This window comes from Lynx rufus, unplaced genomic scaffold, assembly GCF_022079265.1.
Source record: "Lynx rufus isolate CCGP_SWC_20201006 ecotype Redwood Valley unplaced genomic scaffold, mLynRuf1.p SCAF_11, whole genome shotgun sequence".
Lineage (NCBI taxonomy): Eukaryota > Metazoa > Chordata > Mammalia > Carnivora > Felidae > Lynx > Lynx rufus.
In genome coordinates, this window is record NW_025814825.1 from 15292413 (window position 1) to 15307733 (window position 15321).

General features: G+C 36.5%; 1 protein-coding gene across 1 annotated transcript in view; it reads right to left on the minus strand.

Annotated features, from left to right (window-relative positions):
• The window catches only part of CFAP70 (cilia and flagella associated protein 70), a 106466-nt gene that overhangs the window by 86572 nt on the left and 4573 nt on the right, over nucleotides 1–15321 (minus strand). Inside the window, exon 2 of the mRNA XM_047072952.1 lies at nucleotides 14349–14535. Coding sequence (XP_046928908.1) covers nucleotides 14349–14535 — 187 coding nt within the window. The remainder of the gene's footprint in view (nucleotides 1–14348; nucleotides 14536–15321) is intronic.

Genomic DNA, 15321 nt, shown 5'->3' on the forward strand with positions numbered 1-15321 from the left:
TAGGATGCCTTTTATTTCTTTTTTCTTGCCTAATTGCTCTGGCTAGAACTTTTATTATTATTTTGAAAAGAAGTGGTGAAAGCAGGAATCTTTGCTTTGTACTTGATCTTAGAGGAAATGCTTTCAGTCTTTCACCATTAAGTATAATGTTCACTGAGAAATTTTTATATATGGCTTTTATCATTTTGAGGTAGTTTCGCTCTATTTCTACTTTGCTAAGTGTTTATTTCATGAAAGTTCTTGAATTTTGTCAAATGCTTTTTCTGCATCAAGTGAGATGATTATGTGGGTTTTTTCTTCATTCTGTTGATTTGATTTATTATATTGACAGAGTTGTATGTTGAGCCATCTTGCCTTCCAAGAAAAAGTACCACTTGGTCATAGTGTATAATCCTTTTAATATGCTGCACAATTTGGTTTGCTAGTATTTTGTTGAGCATTTGTGCATCAATATTCATAAGAGACATTGGTTTGTAGTTTTCTTATAGCAACCTTGTCTGGCTTTAGTGTCAGGATTATGCTGGCCTCACTGAATGAGTTAGGACATATTCCCTCCTCTTCAATTTTTTTGGGAAGTTTCAGTAGTATTGGTATTAGTTCTTAAAGTATTTGATAGAATTCACCAGTGAAGCCATCAGGCCCAGAACTTTCCTTTGTTGGGAGATTTTTTTTTTTTATCACTGATTTACTCTCTCCTCATTAGTTATAGTTCTATTGAGATTTTCTTTCTTTGTGATTTAGTCTGGTAGTTTTGCATCCCTGTGAATTTTTTCATTTCATCTAGATTGTCTAATTTGTTGGTGAACAATTTTTCATAGTACCCTCTTATATTTCTAATTTGTTATAATTGGTAGTAAGAGCCCCGTTTTAATTTCTAACTTTAGTTATATGCATCTTCTCTCTTTTTTCTTAGTCCATCTAGCTAAAAGTTTTTGAATTTCATTGATTTTTTTAAAAACGACTTTTGGGGGCGCCTGGGTGGCGCAGTCGGTTAAGCGTCCGACTTCAGCCAGGTCACGATCTCGCGGTCCGTGAGTTCGAGCCCCGCGTCGGGCTCTGGGCTGATGGCTCGGAGCCTGGAGCCTGTTTCCGATTCTGTGTCTCCCTCTCTCTCTGCCCCTCCCCCGTTCATGCTCTGTCTCTCTCTGTCCCAAAAATAAATAAACGTTGAAAAAAAAAATTAAAAAAAAAAAAAACGACTTTTGGTTTCACTGATTTTCATTGTTTTCTTATTCTGTATTTTGCTTACCTCTCCTTTTGTTTTTATTATTTCCTTTCTTCTGTGAGTTTTGGAATTTTGTTCTTCTTTTTCTAGTTCCTTAAGTTGTATAGTTATATTGTTGATTTGAGATGTTCCTTGTTTTTTAAATTTATTTACTTACTTTTAATTCCAGTACAATTAATGTACAGTGTTATATTAGTGTCAGATGTACAATATAGTGGTACAGGGGCACCTAGGTGGCTCAGTCAATTAAGCATCTGCCTCCTGATTTCGGCTCCGGTCATGATTTCAGGGTCATGAGATTGAGCCCTGCTGTGAACACAGAGCCTGCTTGGGATTCTCTCTCTCCCTCTCTCTCTGTCTCACTCTCCCCACCCCAAATGAACAAATATTTAACAAAACAAAACAAAACAAAACAAAACAAAACAAAACACCAATATAGTGGTACAAGAATTCTATATATTACTCAGTGCTCATCATGATAAGTGTACTCTTAATCCCCTTCACCTATTTCACCCATCACCCCACCCACCTCCCTCTGGTAACCACTAGTTTGTTTGGGTTAAAAGTCTGTTTTTTGGTTTGTCTCTTTTTTTGTTTCTTTGTTTTGTTTCTTAAATTCCACATGAGTGAGGTCATATAGTACTTGTATTTCTCTGACTTATTTCACTTAGCATTATATCCTCTAGATCCATCTATGTTGTTGCAAATGGCAAAATTTCATTCTTTTTTATGGCTGAGTAATATTCCATTGTATATATTTATCACATCTTCTTTTTCCGTTCATATATCAATGGACACTTGGGTTACTTCCATATTTTGGCTATTATAAATAATGCTGCAATAAACATAGGGGTGCATATACCTTTTCGAATTAGTGTTTTCATATTCTTTGGGTAAATGCCCAATAGTGGAATTACTGGATCGTATACTAATTCTATTTTTAATTTTTTGAGGAATCTCCATACTGTTTTCCACAGTGGCTGCACCAATATGTATTCCCACTAACAGTGCATGCGAGTTTCTTCTACACATCCTCACCAACCCTGTTGTTTCTTGTGATTTTTTTTTTCATTTAAATGGGCTATACTTTCATGTTTCTTTATACGCCTTATTTTGTTGTTGTTGTTGTTGAACATTGATATCTGAATCTAATAATGGGATAACTCTGGAAATTAGATTCTCCCCCTTCCCAGGGTATACTGGGTTTTTTTGTTATTGTTTTTGTTTATTTTTGTCATTGTTGTAGGCTGTCTCTGTGCTGAAGGTCAGGCTGAGGTGTAAAATTAAGGTCTTTTCAGGTCTTTTCTAAGCCTTTCCCTGTACACGCATGGTCACATTCAACTTTTCCCCTTATTTACAGTTGTTTTTAAGTGCCCTAGGAAAGAGGGGGAAAGGATACTGCCCTTTAAATCTCCGGTAGTTTCTTCAACCAGAGAGGAAGGGCCTTACAACGGTGTAATGGAGAGAGGAGGCTCTTTATCTGCACCTCTGTGATCAGAAGCAACAATCGGCAAACAGAGCACAGATCCACTATATTTGAAGGACATGGTCCTTTTAGCTCACCCTGGCTCCAGCAAGCTACTAGAGGAACACATACATGACTCCCTGACACAAGCCTAGAGGGATGGGGGATGAGTAGCTGCTACTGTGTTAAGATCTGAAATTAACCAAACTTAATCTTAATTTGCAATCCAAATCTTCTCCTGGAAGTTGCAAGCCTTCCATAGACTCCAGAGTTTCAAAGCAGTTATATCAGATAAAATATGGCAGTGCAAGTGTTGTCCTGAGGAGGAGACAGATTCCTGGTGCTTCTTACTCTCCTGTCTTCCCAGAATCTTCAAAAGTATTCTTTGTATAATTTTCAAAAATATACTCTATCTGTAGTAAAGCCCCATTTTCTTCCTAACACTGTATTCTTGGGTTTGTTTTGTTTTGGCTCACTCATGCCAGAAGTTTGTCTAGTTTGTTAGTCTTTTAAATAAGCAGGCAGATTTTTTTTTTTGTAGCTCTTTTCTAATGCTTATTTTTCAATTTATTAATTTTTGTTCTTAATTCTGTCTTTTTATATTCTTTGGGGTTCTCTGTTATTTAAGTAGCTTCTTAAGTATTTAATTCATTTACTTTAATCTTTTTTATGTTCATTAAGAGAACCATTTTATTAAAGATAGACCTTAACACATACCATAATTAAACAATTTTTTAACCTTTTGGGCATGTATGCATTTTTTAATACACTCAAAGCTTCAAAAATGAAATGGTCAAAGCCCTCTTTCATCTTCTTAGGAGACCTATACACTGTTAACAAACTCCCACTAGCAAGAGGAAACTTTCTTTTATACAGCTTAACTCTAGATGAATTGGATAGAAGAGGTTCTCTGCATGAAGTAATCTCAAGAAGAATCTGAGGGGAAGATGACAGACACTATACTGCAAAGGGTACTCATGGTCTCCAGAAAGAATTTTTTTTTCTGTTTTCACAGCTACCTTCACAGTTTCAGTCTAATTTGTGGGCTCTGTGCAGAGGACTCATTAATTGGTGTCCTTTCTTTCACTCTTGAGCAGACAGTAATGCTTTATCCAGTGGTGTTGAGTTTCATGACTCTTCTTACTACCAAAGATGCTTATTCCCCTTTAAGAATAGAATATATCAAATTAAACTTTTTATTCTGAGATAATTTCAGATTCAGATGTAATTGTGCAAAATAATAAAGAAAGCTATCTTGTACTCATTTTTCCCAGTGGTAACATCTTGCATAATTACAGTAAAATATCACAACCAGGAAATTGACATTGATACCGTCAAGATACAGATCATTTCATCACCAGAAGGATCATGGTTATTCTTTTAACCCATGTTACCCTTTTAGAGTCACCTCCACCATCCTCCTTCTTAACACCAGACAACCACTATGCTGTTCTCCATTTCTATGCTTTGTCATTTCAAAAGTCTTCTATAAATGTAATTATGCAGTATATACCTTTTAAGATTGGCCTCATCATTCAGCACAGTTCTCTGGAGAACCACTGAGATTGTTTCATGTACCAGTAGTTTGTTCGTAGTATTTCATGGTTTGGCTGTACATTTATTTAACCCATGGAAGGACATCTGGGTTGTTTCCAGTTTTTGTCTATAAAGCTGTATAAACTATATAGTGGTTTTTGAGTGAATATAGTCTTCATTTTTCTGGGATAAAGGCCCAGGAGTGCAATTTCTGGATCACTTGGTGCTTTGCATGTTTTATTTTTAAAGAGATTGCCACACTGCTTTCTAGACTGACATCTGACATTCCCATCAGAAGTTCTAACATTTGACATTTCCAGAAGGAATGTATCAATGATACAGGTTTTTTGCAACCTTGTTGGAATTTGGTGTTTTCACTATTTTTAATTTAGCCATTCTGATATGTGGGTAATTATAGGTGTGTGGTGATATCTCATTGTGGTTTTGATTTGCACTTCTCTAAAGGCCAATGATGTTGAACACTTTTCCATATCTTTATATGCCATCTGTGTATTTTCTTTGGTAAAATGTCTCTTCATGTCTTTTGCCTATTTTCTAACTGTATTGTTTGAAGTATTTTTTACGGTTAAGTTTTGAAAGTTTTTTATATATTTTAGATACTATTGCTTTGTCAGATTGTGATTTGCAAATATTTTCTCTCACTATGTAGCTGGTCTTTTCATCCTCTTAACAGGGTTTTTCATAGAGCAAGAGTTTTTAATTTTGATTAAGTCCAATTCGTCAGTTTATTTTCTTTTATGGCTTACGCTTTTTGTGTTCAAAGCTCTTTACCCAACTTTAGATTCCTGATGATTTTCTCATTTTTTCCTTAATGTTTTGTAGTTTCACATTTTACATTTAAATCTGTGATCCATTTTGAGTTAATTTTTGTATAAGTTATGAGATTATTATGTATAAGATAGGACTAAATTTTTGTATAAGATATGTATAAAGTTCTCTTTTTTGCCTGCAGATATTCAATTGCTCTAACATCATTTGTTGAAAAGGCTACCTCTCCCACAATAAATTTATTTTTTACTTTTATAAAAAATCATTAGGCAGTGGTGCCTGACTGGTTTTGTCTGTGGAGCGTGAAACTCTTGATCTCAAGGTTGTATGAGCCCCACATTGGATATTAAGAATGTAAAGTTCTAGGGGCGCCTGGGTGGCATAGTCGGTTAAGCGTCCGACTTCAGCCAGGTCACGATCTCGCGGTCCGGGAGTTCGAGCCCCGCGTCAGGCTCTGGGCTGATGGCTCAGAGCCTGGAGCCTGTTTCCGATTCTGTGTCTCCCTCTCTCTCTGCCCCTCCCCCGTTCATGCTCTGTCTCTCTCTGTCCCAAAAATAAATAAACGTTGAAAAAAAATTAAAAAAAAATTTTAAAGAATGTAAAGTTCTTATTGGATGTAAAGATTACTTAAAAACAAAATCTTATAAAAAATCATTAGGCACATTTGGATGGGTCTATTTCTGGGTTCTCTATTCCATTCCATTGATCTATGTGTCTATCCTTCCACCAACACCACACAATTTTAACTAATGTAGCTGTATAATAAATCTTGAAATTAACCATATTGATTCTTCCCATTTTATTCCTTTCCAAAATTGTTTTAGCTTTTCTAGTTCATTTGCATTTCTATATACATTTTAGAATAGTCTTGGGGCACCTGTGTGGCTCAGTTGTTTAAGTGTCTAATTCTTGGCTTTGGCTCAGGTCATGATCTCACAGTTTGTGAGTTTGAGCCCTGCACTGTCAGTGAAGAGGCTGCTTGGGCTTCTCTCTCTCTCTCTCTCTCTCTCTCTCTTTCTTTGCCCCAAGATAAATAAATAATCTTAAAAAAATAGAATAGTCTTGTCCATATCTACAAAAAAAATCTTTCTGGGATTTTGATAAGAATTACATTCAATCTTTGTATCAGTCTGGGGAGAAATGATATCTTAACTATGTTGAATCTCCCAGTCCATGAATACAGAATGTCTCTCCATGTACAAAAACTTATAAAACTTTCATTCAACAGTGTATAGTTTTTAGCACATAAGTGATAAAAAAAGTTATGTTAAATATACACTATTTCATTTAAAAAATCACTTGTAAATGATGTATTGTATTTTTAATATCAATGTCCGTGTATCTATCACTAGTATATAGAAGTATAGTTGATTTTGTCGATTACCTTTCATCCTATGATCTCACTTTTTCTTTCTATAAGTTTTGCATATTCCTTGATATTTTCTACAATCGTGTCATCTGCAAATAGGGGCAGATTTATTTCTTCTGTTCAGATCTATATGCCTTTTATTTCCTTTTCTTACTTTATTGCACTTTCTAGAACTTCCAGCTCTATGTTTATAAGAGTGGTGAGAGAACACCTCATTCATTTGTTCTCAACCTTAGGGGTACAGCATTCCATCTTTCACTATTAAGTATGTTAGCCTTTATCAGGGTGCAGTTCCCTCTATTTGCATTTTTCTGAGTTTCTATCATGAATTGGTGTTAAATTTTGTCAAATACTTTTGTTGTTTTGTTGTCATGCTTTTTCTTCTTTTGACTATGAACGTAGTAGAATACAGTGATTAATTTTCAAATACTGGAATCAATCCCATTTCATGATGTTGTATAATTCTTTTTATGTATTACTGAATTCTATTTGCTAGTATTTTGTTAGGACTTTTGTGTCTATATTCATGACAAACATTGGCCTTAAGTTTTCTATTTTTGTACTATCTTTGACTGGTTTAGGTATCAGTGTAACACTAGCGCCATAAGATGAATTGAAGTATTTCCTCCTCTTCCATTTTCTGGAAGATTGTGTAGAATTAGCGTTAGTTATTATTTTAACTTTTGGTAGAATTCTTCAATGAAACTATCTGGAGAGAGTTTCAACTATCTTTGAAATCCTGGAGATTTCAAATTATGAATTCAATTTCCTTGATAGTTACAGGGCAACTTTATTTATAGGATGAATTGTGGTTTGTGTCTTTCAAAAAACTGGTCCATTTTGTTGTCAATTTTATGTATGTAGAGTTGCTCATAATATCTATTATTCTTTTAATATCTGTACCATCTGTGATGTTATCCCATTTCATTTCTAATATTGATAATATGTGGTGCCTCTTCTCTTCCCCCACCACCGGCCTCTGGTCAGTCTTACTAGAGGTTTGTCGGTTTTGCTGTTTCCAAATAACCAGCTATGTTACTTGTTTCACTGATTGTTTTCCCTTTTGTTTCTGTTTTTCATTTCATTACTTTATACTTTTATCTTTATTATTTTCTTCCTTCTGTTTGATTTGGGTTATTTTTGCTCTTCTTTTCCTAAATCCTTAAGGTGGCATTTAGGATTACTGATTTGAGACTTTTCCTCTTTTTTAACATATGCATTTAGTGGGATAAATTTTCTTGGCAGTGCTTTAGCTATGTCCCACAAACTTTGTTACCTTGTGTTTTTATTTCCGTTCAGTTCAATGTATTTTTTTGTATGCCCCTTGAGACTTCCTCTTTGACCCATGGATTATTTTGAAGTGTGTCTTGGGGTGCCTGGATGGCTCAGTCGGTTAAGCGTCTGACTTTGGCTCAGGTCATGATCTCACAGTTCGTGGGTTCGAGCCCCACATTGGGCTCTGGACAGCTCAGAGCTCAGAGCCTGGAGCTGGCTTTAGATTCTGTGTCTCCCTCTCTCTCTGCCCCACCCCTGCTCACACTCTTTCTCTCCCTCTCAAAAATAAATAAAACATTAAAGAAAAAAATGTGTGTCTTTTTGTTTTCAAGTGTTTGGAGTGTTTCCTGTTCTGTATTATTGATTTCTAGCTTGATACTATTATTGTCACAGAACACATTATTTTAGTTCATTTAAATTTGTTGAGGTTAAGTTTATGACCCAGAATATGATTTTAGTATGTGGTCTGTGGGTTTTTGAAAATAATGTATATTCTGCTATTGTTGGGTGTTCAATAAATATTGATTAGATCTTGTAGGCAGATGGTGCTGTTGAGTTCTCCTATATACCTGTTGATTTTCTTTCTTTTTTTTTTAATATTTATTTATTTTTGAAGGAGAAAGAGACAGACTGCAAGTGGGGGAGGGGCAAAGAGAAAGAGAGAGAGACAGAATCTGAACAGGCTCCAGGCTCTGAGCTGTCAGCACAGAGCCCAACACGGGTCTCAAACCCATGAACCGTGAGATCATGACCTGAGCCAAAGTCAGATGCTTAACCAACTGGGCCACCCAGGTGCCCCATACCTGTTGATTTTCTATCTTACCTGTGATTCTATAAATTGAGAGACAGGAATTTATGTCCCCAACTATAATTGAGTGAACATGTCTACTCCCCCTTTCAGTTTTATCAGTTTTTGCGTCACATATTTTGCAGCTCTGCTGTTTGGTGCATACACATTTAGGATTGCTAGGTCTTCTTGGTGGGTTGACTCTTCTATCATCATATAATGAACTTGTCTGTCTCTGGTTATTTACTTTGTTAAGTCCACTTTATATGATGCTAATATAATCACTTCCACTTTTTGATGAATATATGCATAATACATCTTTCTCTATCCTTTTACATCTTACCTGACTATATAGTTATATTTTGAGTTTCTTGTAGACAGTATATAGTTAGGTCATGTTTTTTTAAATCCACTCTGCAATCTGTCTCTTGATATGTTTAATGTAATTATTAATATATTAGGGCTTAAGTCTCCTAGGGATTGCCTGTCCTCTCTTTTTCATTTGTTTTCTTTTTTCTGCTTTCCTATAGATTGCATGAACATTCTTTAGAATTCCATTTTATGTATAATACATTTAAGTGTATCTATTTGTATAGATTTTTTTAGTGATTGCTCTAGGCAATACATTATACATACATTACTTCTTACTGATATCATCATTATATTCGTTTGAGTGAAGTATAGAAATCTTATCTCCCTTTCTGTCCCTTTGCCTTCCCTGTTTAAAACTGCCTAAAATATTTTCTCAATATACCTTTAGAACTGCATCAGTGTTATACTTTGTTTCAAGTGTCAAACACAATTTAGAAAACTCAAAGAGAAGGAAAGCTTACTTTATTTATCCAAATTTTTGCTTACCATATTATTTCTTCCTTCCTGGTGTTCCTAGGTTCTTTCTTTTATCACTTTCAGTTCTCTTTAGAGAACTTCCTTCAGTCATCTTTCATCTGAGGTCTTGATTTCCCCTTCATATCTTTTCTCTGGGTATTGGATTCTGGGTGACAATTCTTTTATCACTTTAAAAATATTATGCCATTCCTTTGGGGCCTCCATGGTTTCTGATGATAAATTGATGTCATTCTAATTGCTTTCCCCTGGTTTCAGATTTTGTTCTGTGTCTTTAGTTTTTAGAAGTTTAATTATGTTTCTTAATATGGATTTCTTTGGTTTTATCCTACTGGGAGTTTGATTAGCTTCTTGAATGTGTAGGTTTATGTCTCTCACAAATTTGGGGAATTTTCAAGCTTTACTTCTTTGAATACTTTTTCAGCCCCATCCTCTTTCTCCTCTCCTTCTGAGACTCTGATGACACTGTTAGATCTTTGTCATAGTCCCACCAGCTTCTGAGGCTCTGTTCATATCTTTTTTTTTTTAATGTTTATTTATTTTTGAGAGATAGAGACAGAGCACAAGTCGGGGAGGGGCAGAGACAGAGAGGGCGACACAGAATCTCCAACAGGCTCCAGGCTCTGAGCTGTCAGCACACAGCCTGACACAGGGCTCAAACTCGGGAACGCCAAGATCATGAAGGCTGAAGTCAGAGGCTTAACCAACTGAGCCACCCAGGCGCCCCTCTGTTCATATCTTTTTAGCCTAGTTCCTCTATATTAGTTTGGATATTTCTATTGTTCTATCTTCCAATTCATTGATTCTTTCCTCTGTCTCCTCCATTCTGCTGTTGAGCCCATTCATTGAGCTTTTCATAACACTCGTTGTATTTTTCTGATCTAAAATTTGTTTTTAAAGTATATTTATTTTGAGAGAGAAAGCGCATGTGCATGAGTGGAGGAGGGTCAGAGAGAGAGGAGGAGAGAATCCCAAGCTGGTTTTGTGCTGTCAGCACAGAACCCGACATGAGGCTTGATCTCACAAACCATGAGATCATGACCTGAAGAGTTGGACACTCAACAAAATGAGCCACCCGGGCACCTCTGATCTAAAATTTCTATTAGGTTCTTCTTTATAACTTCTATTTCTTTCTAAGACCTTCTATTTCTCTGCTGAGTCCTTCTATTTTTTGTTTGCAATCGCTCACTAAAACCATTTTTCTCATGGCTTTAAAAAATTTTTTTTAATGTTTATTTATTTTTGAAAGACAGACAGAGCATGAGCAGAAGAGGAACAGAGAGAGGGAGACACAGAATCAGAAGCAGGCTCCAGGCTCTGAGCTGTCAGCACAGGGCCCAACACGGGGCTCAAACTCATGAGCTGTGAGATCACGACCTGAGATTAAGTTGGACAATTAACCAACTGAGCCACCCAGGCACCCCAATCGCATGGCTTTTTTAAATCTTAGTCTAATAATTCTAATATATCTGTCATTCTGTCATCTTGGTGTTAGCATCTACTGATTTTCTTTTTTAATTCGGTTTCCTTAGGTTCTTGGTATGATGGGTGATTTTCATGCAGTCTTGGACTTTTTGTATGTTATGAAACTCTGAACCTTAAATCATCTGTTTTAGCTGTTGTTGTTGTTTACACTGCTCCAATAGAGGAAGGGGAGGGGCATTGCCCCATTATTGCCAAGTGGAGATAGAAGCATATCTCCACTCAGTCTCCATTGATACTTGAGGGGGACAGCTCCTCATTACTCTTGAGAAGGGGTGGGAGTTCTGGTTCCTTACTTCTTTTCCATTGATACCACAGTGGGTGCAGTCTCATTACGAAGACGAGATGGTGAGTCTCGACCCTACACTAGGCCTCATACTACCACAGTGGGAGGTAAAATGGTTATCTTGATACTTGTTAGATTGGGGCAGAAGTCTAGGCTCTCTGTGTGGTCTCCATTAAAAACCACATGGTGAGAGAGAGGTCATGGCTAGATAGCACAAAGGTCCTGGTTTCCTATTTCGTATGCTCTAAAACCACCAGCTGGGGCACCTAATTTCAGCTTTGTGAGAATCCAACTCTACATCCCCTACCCAGCTTGGGTGTGAGTGGGTCCACATTTTTTTGTGTGTAGTTAGTGTTTGGCTGGAGCAGAGAAGTTACTGTCTACAAGTTTTGTGTCTTGCTAGGCTGCGTTTTTCCTGATCTTTTGATTAGAGAAAGCAGACTTCTGTTTTTTATTTGGTCTGCACTCATTCATTCATGTTTCTAGGCTGCTGGCTTCTTCAGCATGAAGTCTGGAATATATAAGGCAAAAAGAAAACCCAAGGAACTCACCACTGCGTCATACCTTATGTCTCAGGTTTCCTTCTTCTTTAAAAAAAAAATTTTTTTTAACATTTATTTATTTTTGAGAGAACAAGAGCAGGAGAGGGGCAGAGAGAGAGGGAGACACAGAATCCAAAGCAGGATCCAGGCTCTGAGCTGTCAGCACAGAGCCCAATGTGAGGCTCGAACCCACTAACCATGAGATCATGACCTGAGCTGAAGTCAGATGCTTAACTGACTGAGCCACCTAGACGCCCCTCAAGTTTCCTTCTTCTCTCTTCATTGCAGAGTCTCTTATGTTTGTTTTACATATGAAGTCCAGGGTTTGCACCTATCCTTGGTGAGAGGAATAGGGGAAAATATATATACTCCACAGGTTCTGTTTTAAATCCTTACTGATTGCTAATGACTGCACTTGAAAGCATAAATTTATCTTAAGTATTACTTTAGCTATATCCCACAAGTTTTTGATATTTGGTGTTTTACTGTTGATTGACTCTAAATGCTTTACAATTTTTCTTATGATTTCTCCTTTGTCCCATGACTTATACTTAACTACGTCTTAAAATTTCCAAATGGATTCTTTTTTTCTGTTTTTGTTATAGATTTCTAATTTTGTTGACTGTTGTATTTTACTCAGAAAACTTAGTCTGTATGCCATTGATTCTTTGGTATATGGTAGGACTTGCTTTATTGCCCACTGTTTGGCCAGTTTTTACTGTATAAATGTTCCTTGTGTGTTTTAAGAAAACATGTTATTTAATGATTGGCATAATCCTATGATTACTACTTATTAGGAAAGACTTTTTTCATCTATCCAATGGCTAGACACATATGATGGGGAATGGACTTTTTTTTCTTTTTGAGAGTCTAGGCTGTGGTAAAGGGGGTAGTCTCAGTCTCAACTCCCAACTACCGCAGCCCAAGGTCTTTGTTTGTCTAAGAGCATTAAAACCCAAGCCCCTAGATTTTGCAGTACTGCCCTCTCCCCCAACACCACCACACACCAATAGCAGCTGTTCAAGAGTTCCAGGTTCAGTTCCTGCTTTGCCTCTAGAACAAAGGGCTTGCCCTTTCTTTCTCATGAGTTCAGTGACACATTTAAAACAATGTTCCAGTTCTGCTTTTCCCATTTAACATGACAAGGAGGGAGGCAGTTAGGAGACTTGACACTCCTCTTATTTGAGGTTGGGATTAAGAGAGAAGCACAGAGCAAAGAAGAAAGAAGTAGAAGAAAGTGGTCAGAGAGCGTGGATCAGGTGGATGCGTCCATGGGTAACTGATTTCCAGTTAGGCAAGAGCTAGGAATCACTTTTCTGGAGCAATGCTTCCCAGGAGTCACCTGAGGCTTTTGTTCCTACATGCAGCTTCCTAGGCTCCTCTCCTGGCAATCATGAATTTAGTGTTCTAGTGTGGGACTCTGAAAACTATTTTCTTCCAGAGCCTCAGGTGACTCTTATGGAAAAAAAAAAAAAAAGGTTTAGAAAGCAACGTTCTAGAGTACTGTATGATTCCCAGGTCTTCCTTCCCTAGGTCTGAGATCTTGGAATCTGTGGTTTTGGCAGGAACCATAGGAGATGTTGCCATTAAAAAAATAACTAAACAAAAATTAAGAGTACAGGTAAAAAAAAAAAAAAAAAAGCCAAGGGGCACCTGGGTGGCTCAGTCAGTTAAGTGACCAACTTCGGCTCAGGTCATGATCTCACAGTTCATGGGTTCGAGTCCCACATCAGGCTCTGTGCTGACAGCTCAGAGCCTGGAGCCTGCTTTGGATCCTGTGTCTGCGTCTCTCTCTGCCCCTCCCCTGCTCGTGCTCTGTTTCTCTCTGTCTCTCAAAAAATAAATAAATGTTAAAAAAATAAAAATAAAAAAAAAAGCCATAAGACTAGTATACAGACATAAGAACAAAGCAGTCAGAGATAATACTGTGTACTCAGAACCTGTAAAAATGTGGATACAGAAATCATATATTCATTAATTCATTCAACAGACACTTTTTGAGCCCAGTTATGTCCTTTTATGTCTAGGAGCTAGAAATTCTGAAATAAATAAGATACAAACCTGAATTTCAAAAAAAGTGTACAGAAGTACTGTATACAGAAGTACAGACAAGATTGCCAGGTAAAATACAAGATCCCCAATTATTTTTTTTTAAGTTTATTTATTTGAGACAGAGCTCATGCACAGTGGGGGAGGGACAGAGAGAGAGGGAGAGAGAATCCCAATTAGGCTTCTTGCTGTCAGCATGAAGCCCAACATGGGGTTCAATATCACGAACCATGAGATCATGGCCTGTGCTGAAATCAAGAGTTGGACGCTTAACCCATTGAGCTGTCCAGGTGCCCCACAAGCTGCCCAATTAAATTTGAATTTCAGATAACCAATGGATAATTTTTTAATGTAAGTATGTCCCAAATTTTGTTTTCAGGGTTTTTTGTTTTTTTTTTTTTTTCCTAAATCTGTCAACCCTAAATATAGGAATATTTAGGAAAAGCTCTCAACCCAACTCCAGAGGCAAGGGCTGCAAAGTTCAGCCAAATGTCAAAAGGTCTTTGATACAAATTGATTAGAATTAGCAGGCCATGGAGATTGCTGCCAAAAGCAGCTAGGTTTCAAAGTATACCACATTATTCCTAGGTTAAGAAGGTAAGGTGTGTTCATTTTCCCCCAAAACAACTACTAAATACCTTGGAATCTCCTTATAACATACTCACATAATTAACATTTCTAGTACCACAGGACTTACAGAACACAGGTTTGTGGGCGAGGTCATCCAAAGTAATTCCTCCTTCAGGATTGAACTCAAAGCTGCTAGTGAAGTTGTATTTTGCAGTTCCTTCTGGAGAAACTGTAACTTTTGCAGAGTCTCCCAGAACCACTTGACTGAATTCTGCACGAATAAAAGTAACTGGAGTATCTCCTTTAAAACCTTTCTGTTGACAGAAGGATACACTTTACAATTTTACTCAAATAGAGAATTTCCCTATACATCTGGAAACTCATTTTGACTTGACCTAAATAGCATTTTCCGTGTTTTCCTAACAAACTATACCACATATACAAAAAGGTTAGGTAGGTAGAAAGTCATTTAAAAAGTCTAGTTGTAACTAACTGCAACATTCTATTTAAATGCCATTATGTTGGAGTTTTAAAAATAACTTTTGTGTTTACATGATTATAAAAGTATATTGTGAAACATTTGAAAAAGTGAGAAAAGCACATGGAAAACAAATCACCTGTAATTTCACTCTAATATGTAAACACTATTAACATTTTAGAATATATTTTTTAGTGCTTTCCAGTGAATATATATGCATGTATGTATGTAAATATATATACAAATATGTACACACATTTATACACACATCTTTTATACATCTTTTAAAACAAAGCAAAATATCATTCATTACATCCTGTTTTGCAATGAGCTTTTGACTTCATAATAGTGAATGAATATCTGCCATTTCATTATTTTGTAATTTTTATAGTTAACTCATATTGTAGTTTTTATTTAAATTCATCAAATGAAATTAATCACAAGAGAAACTCTGGAAGAATTCAGATATTTTTCAGGAGAAAAGACCTGCGGTCTATGAAAACAAAAATCACTTCTTGTGTCACCGGTAAAATTTAGTATTCAAGTTGCCAGGTATTTCACACACATAGTGATTTGACCTGCTGATTATATAGTCAAACAAAAAGGAAAACTGAGAAAGTAG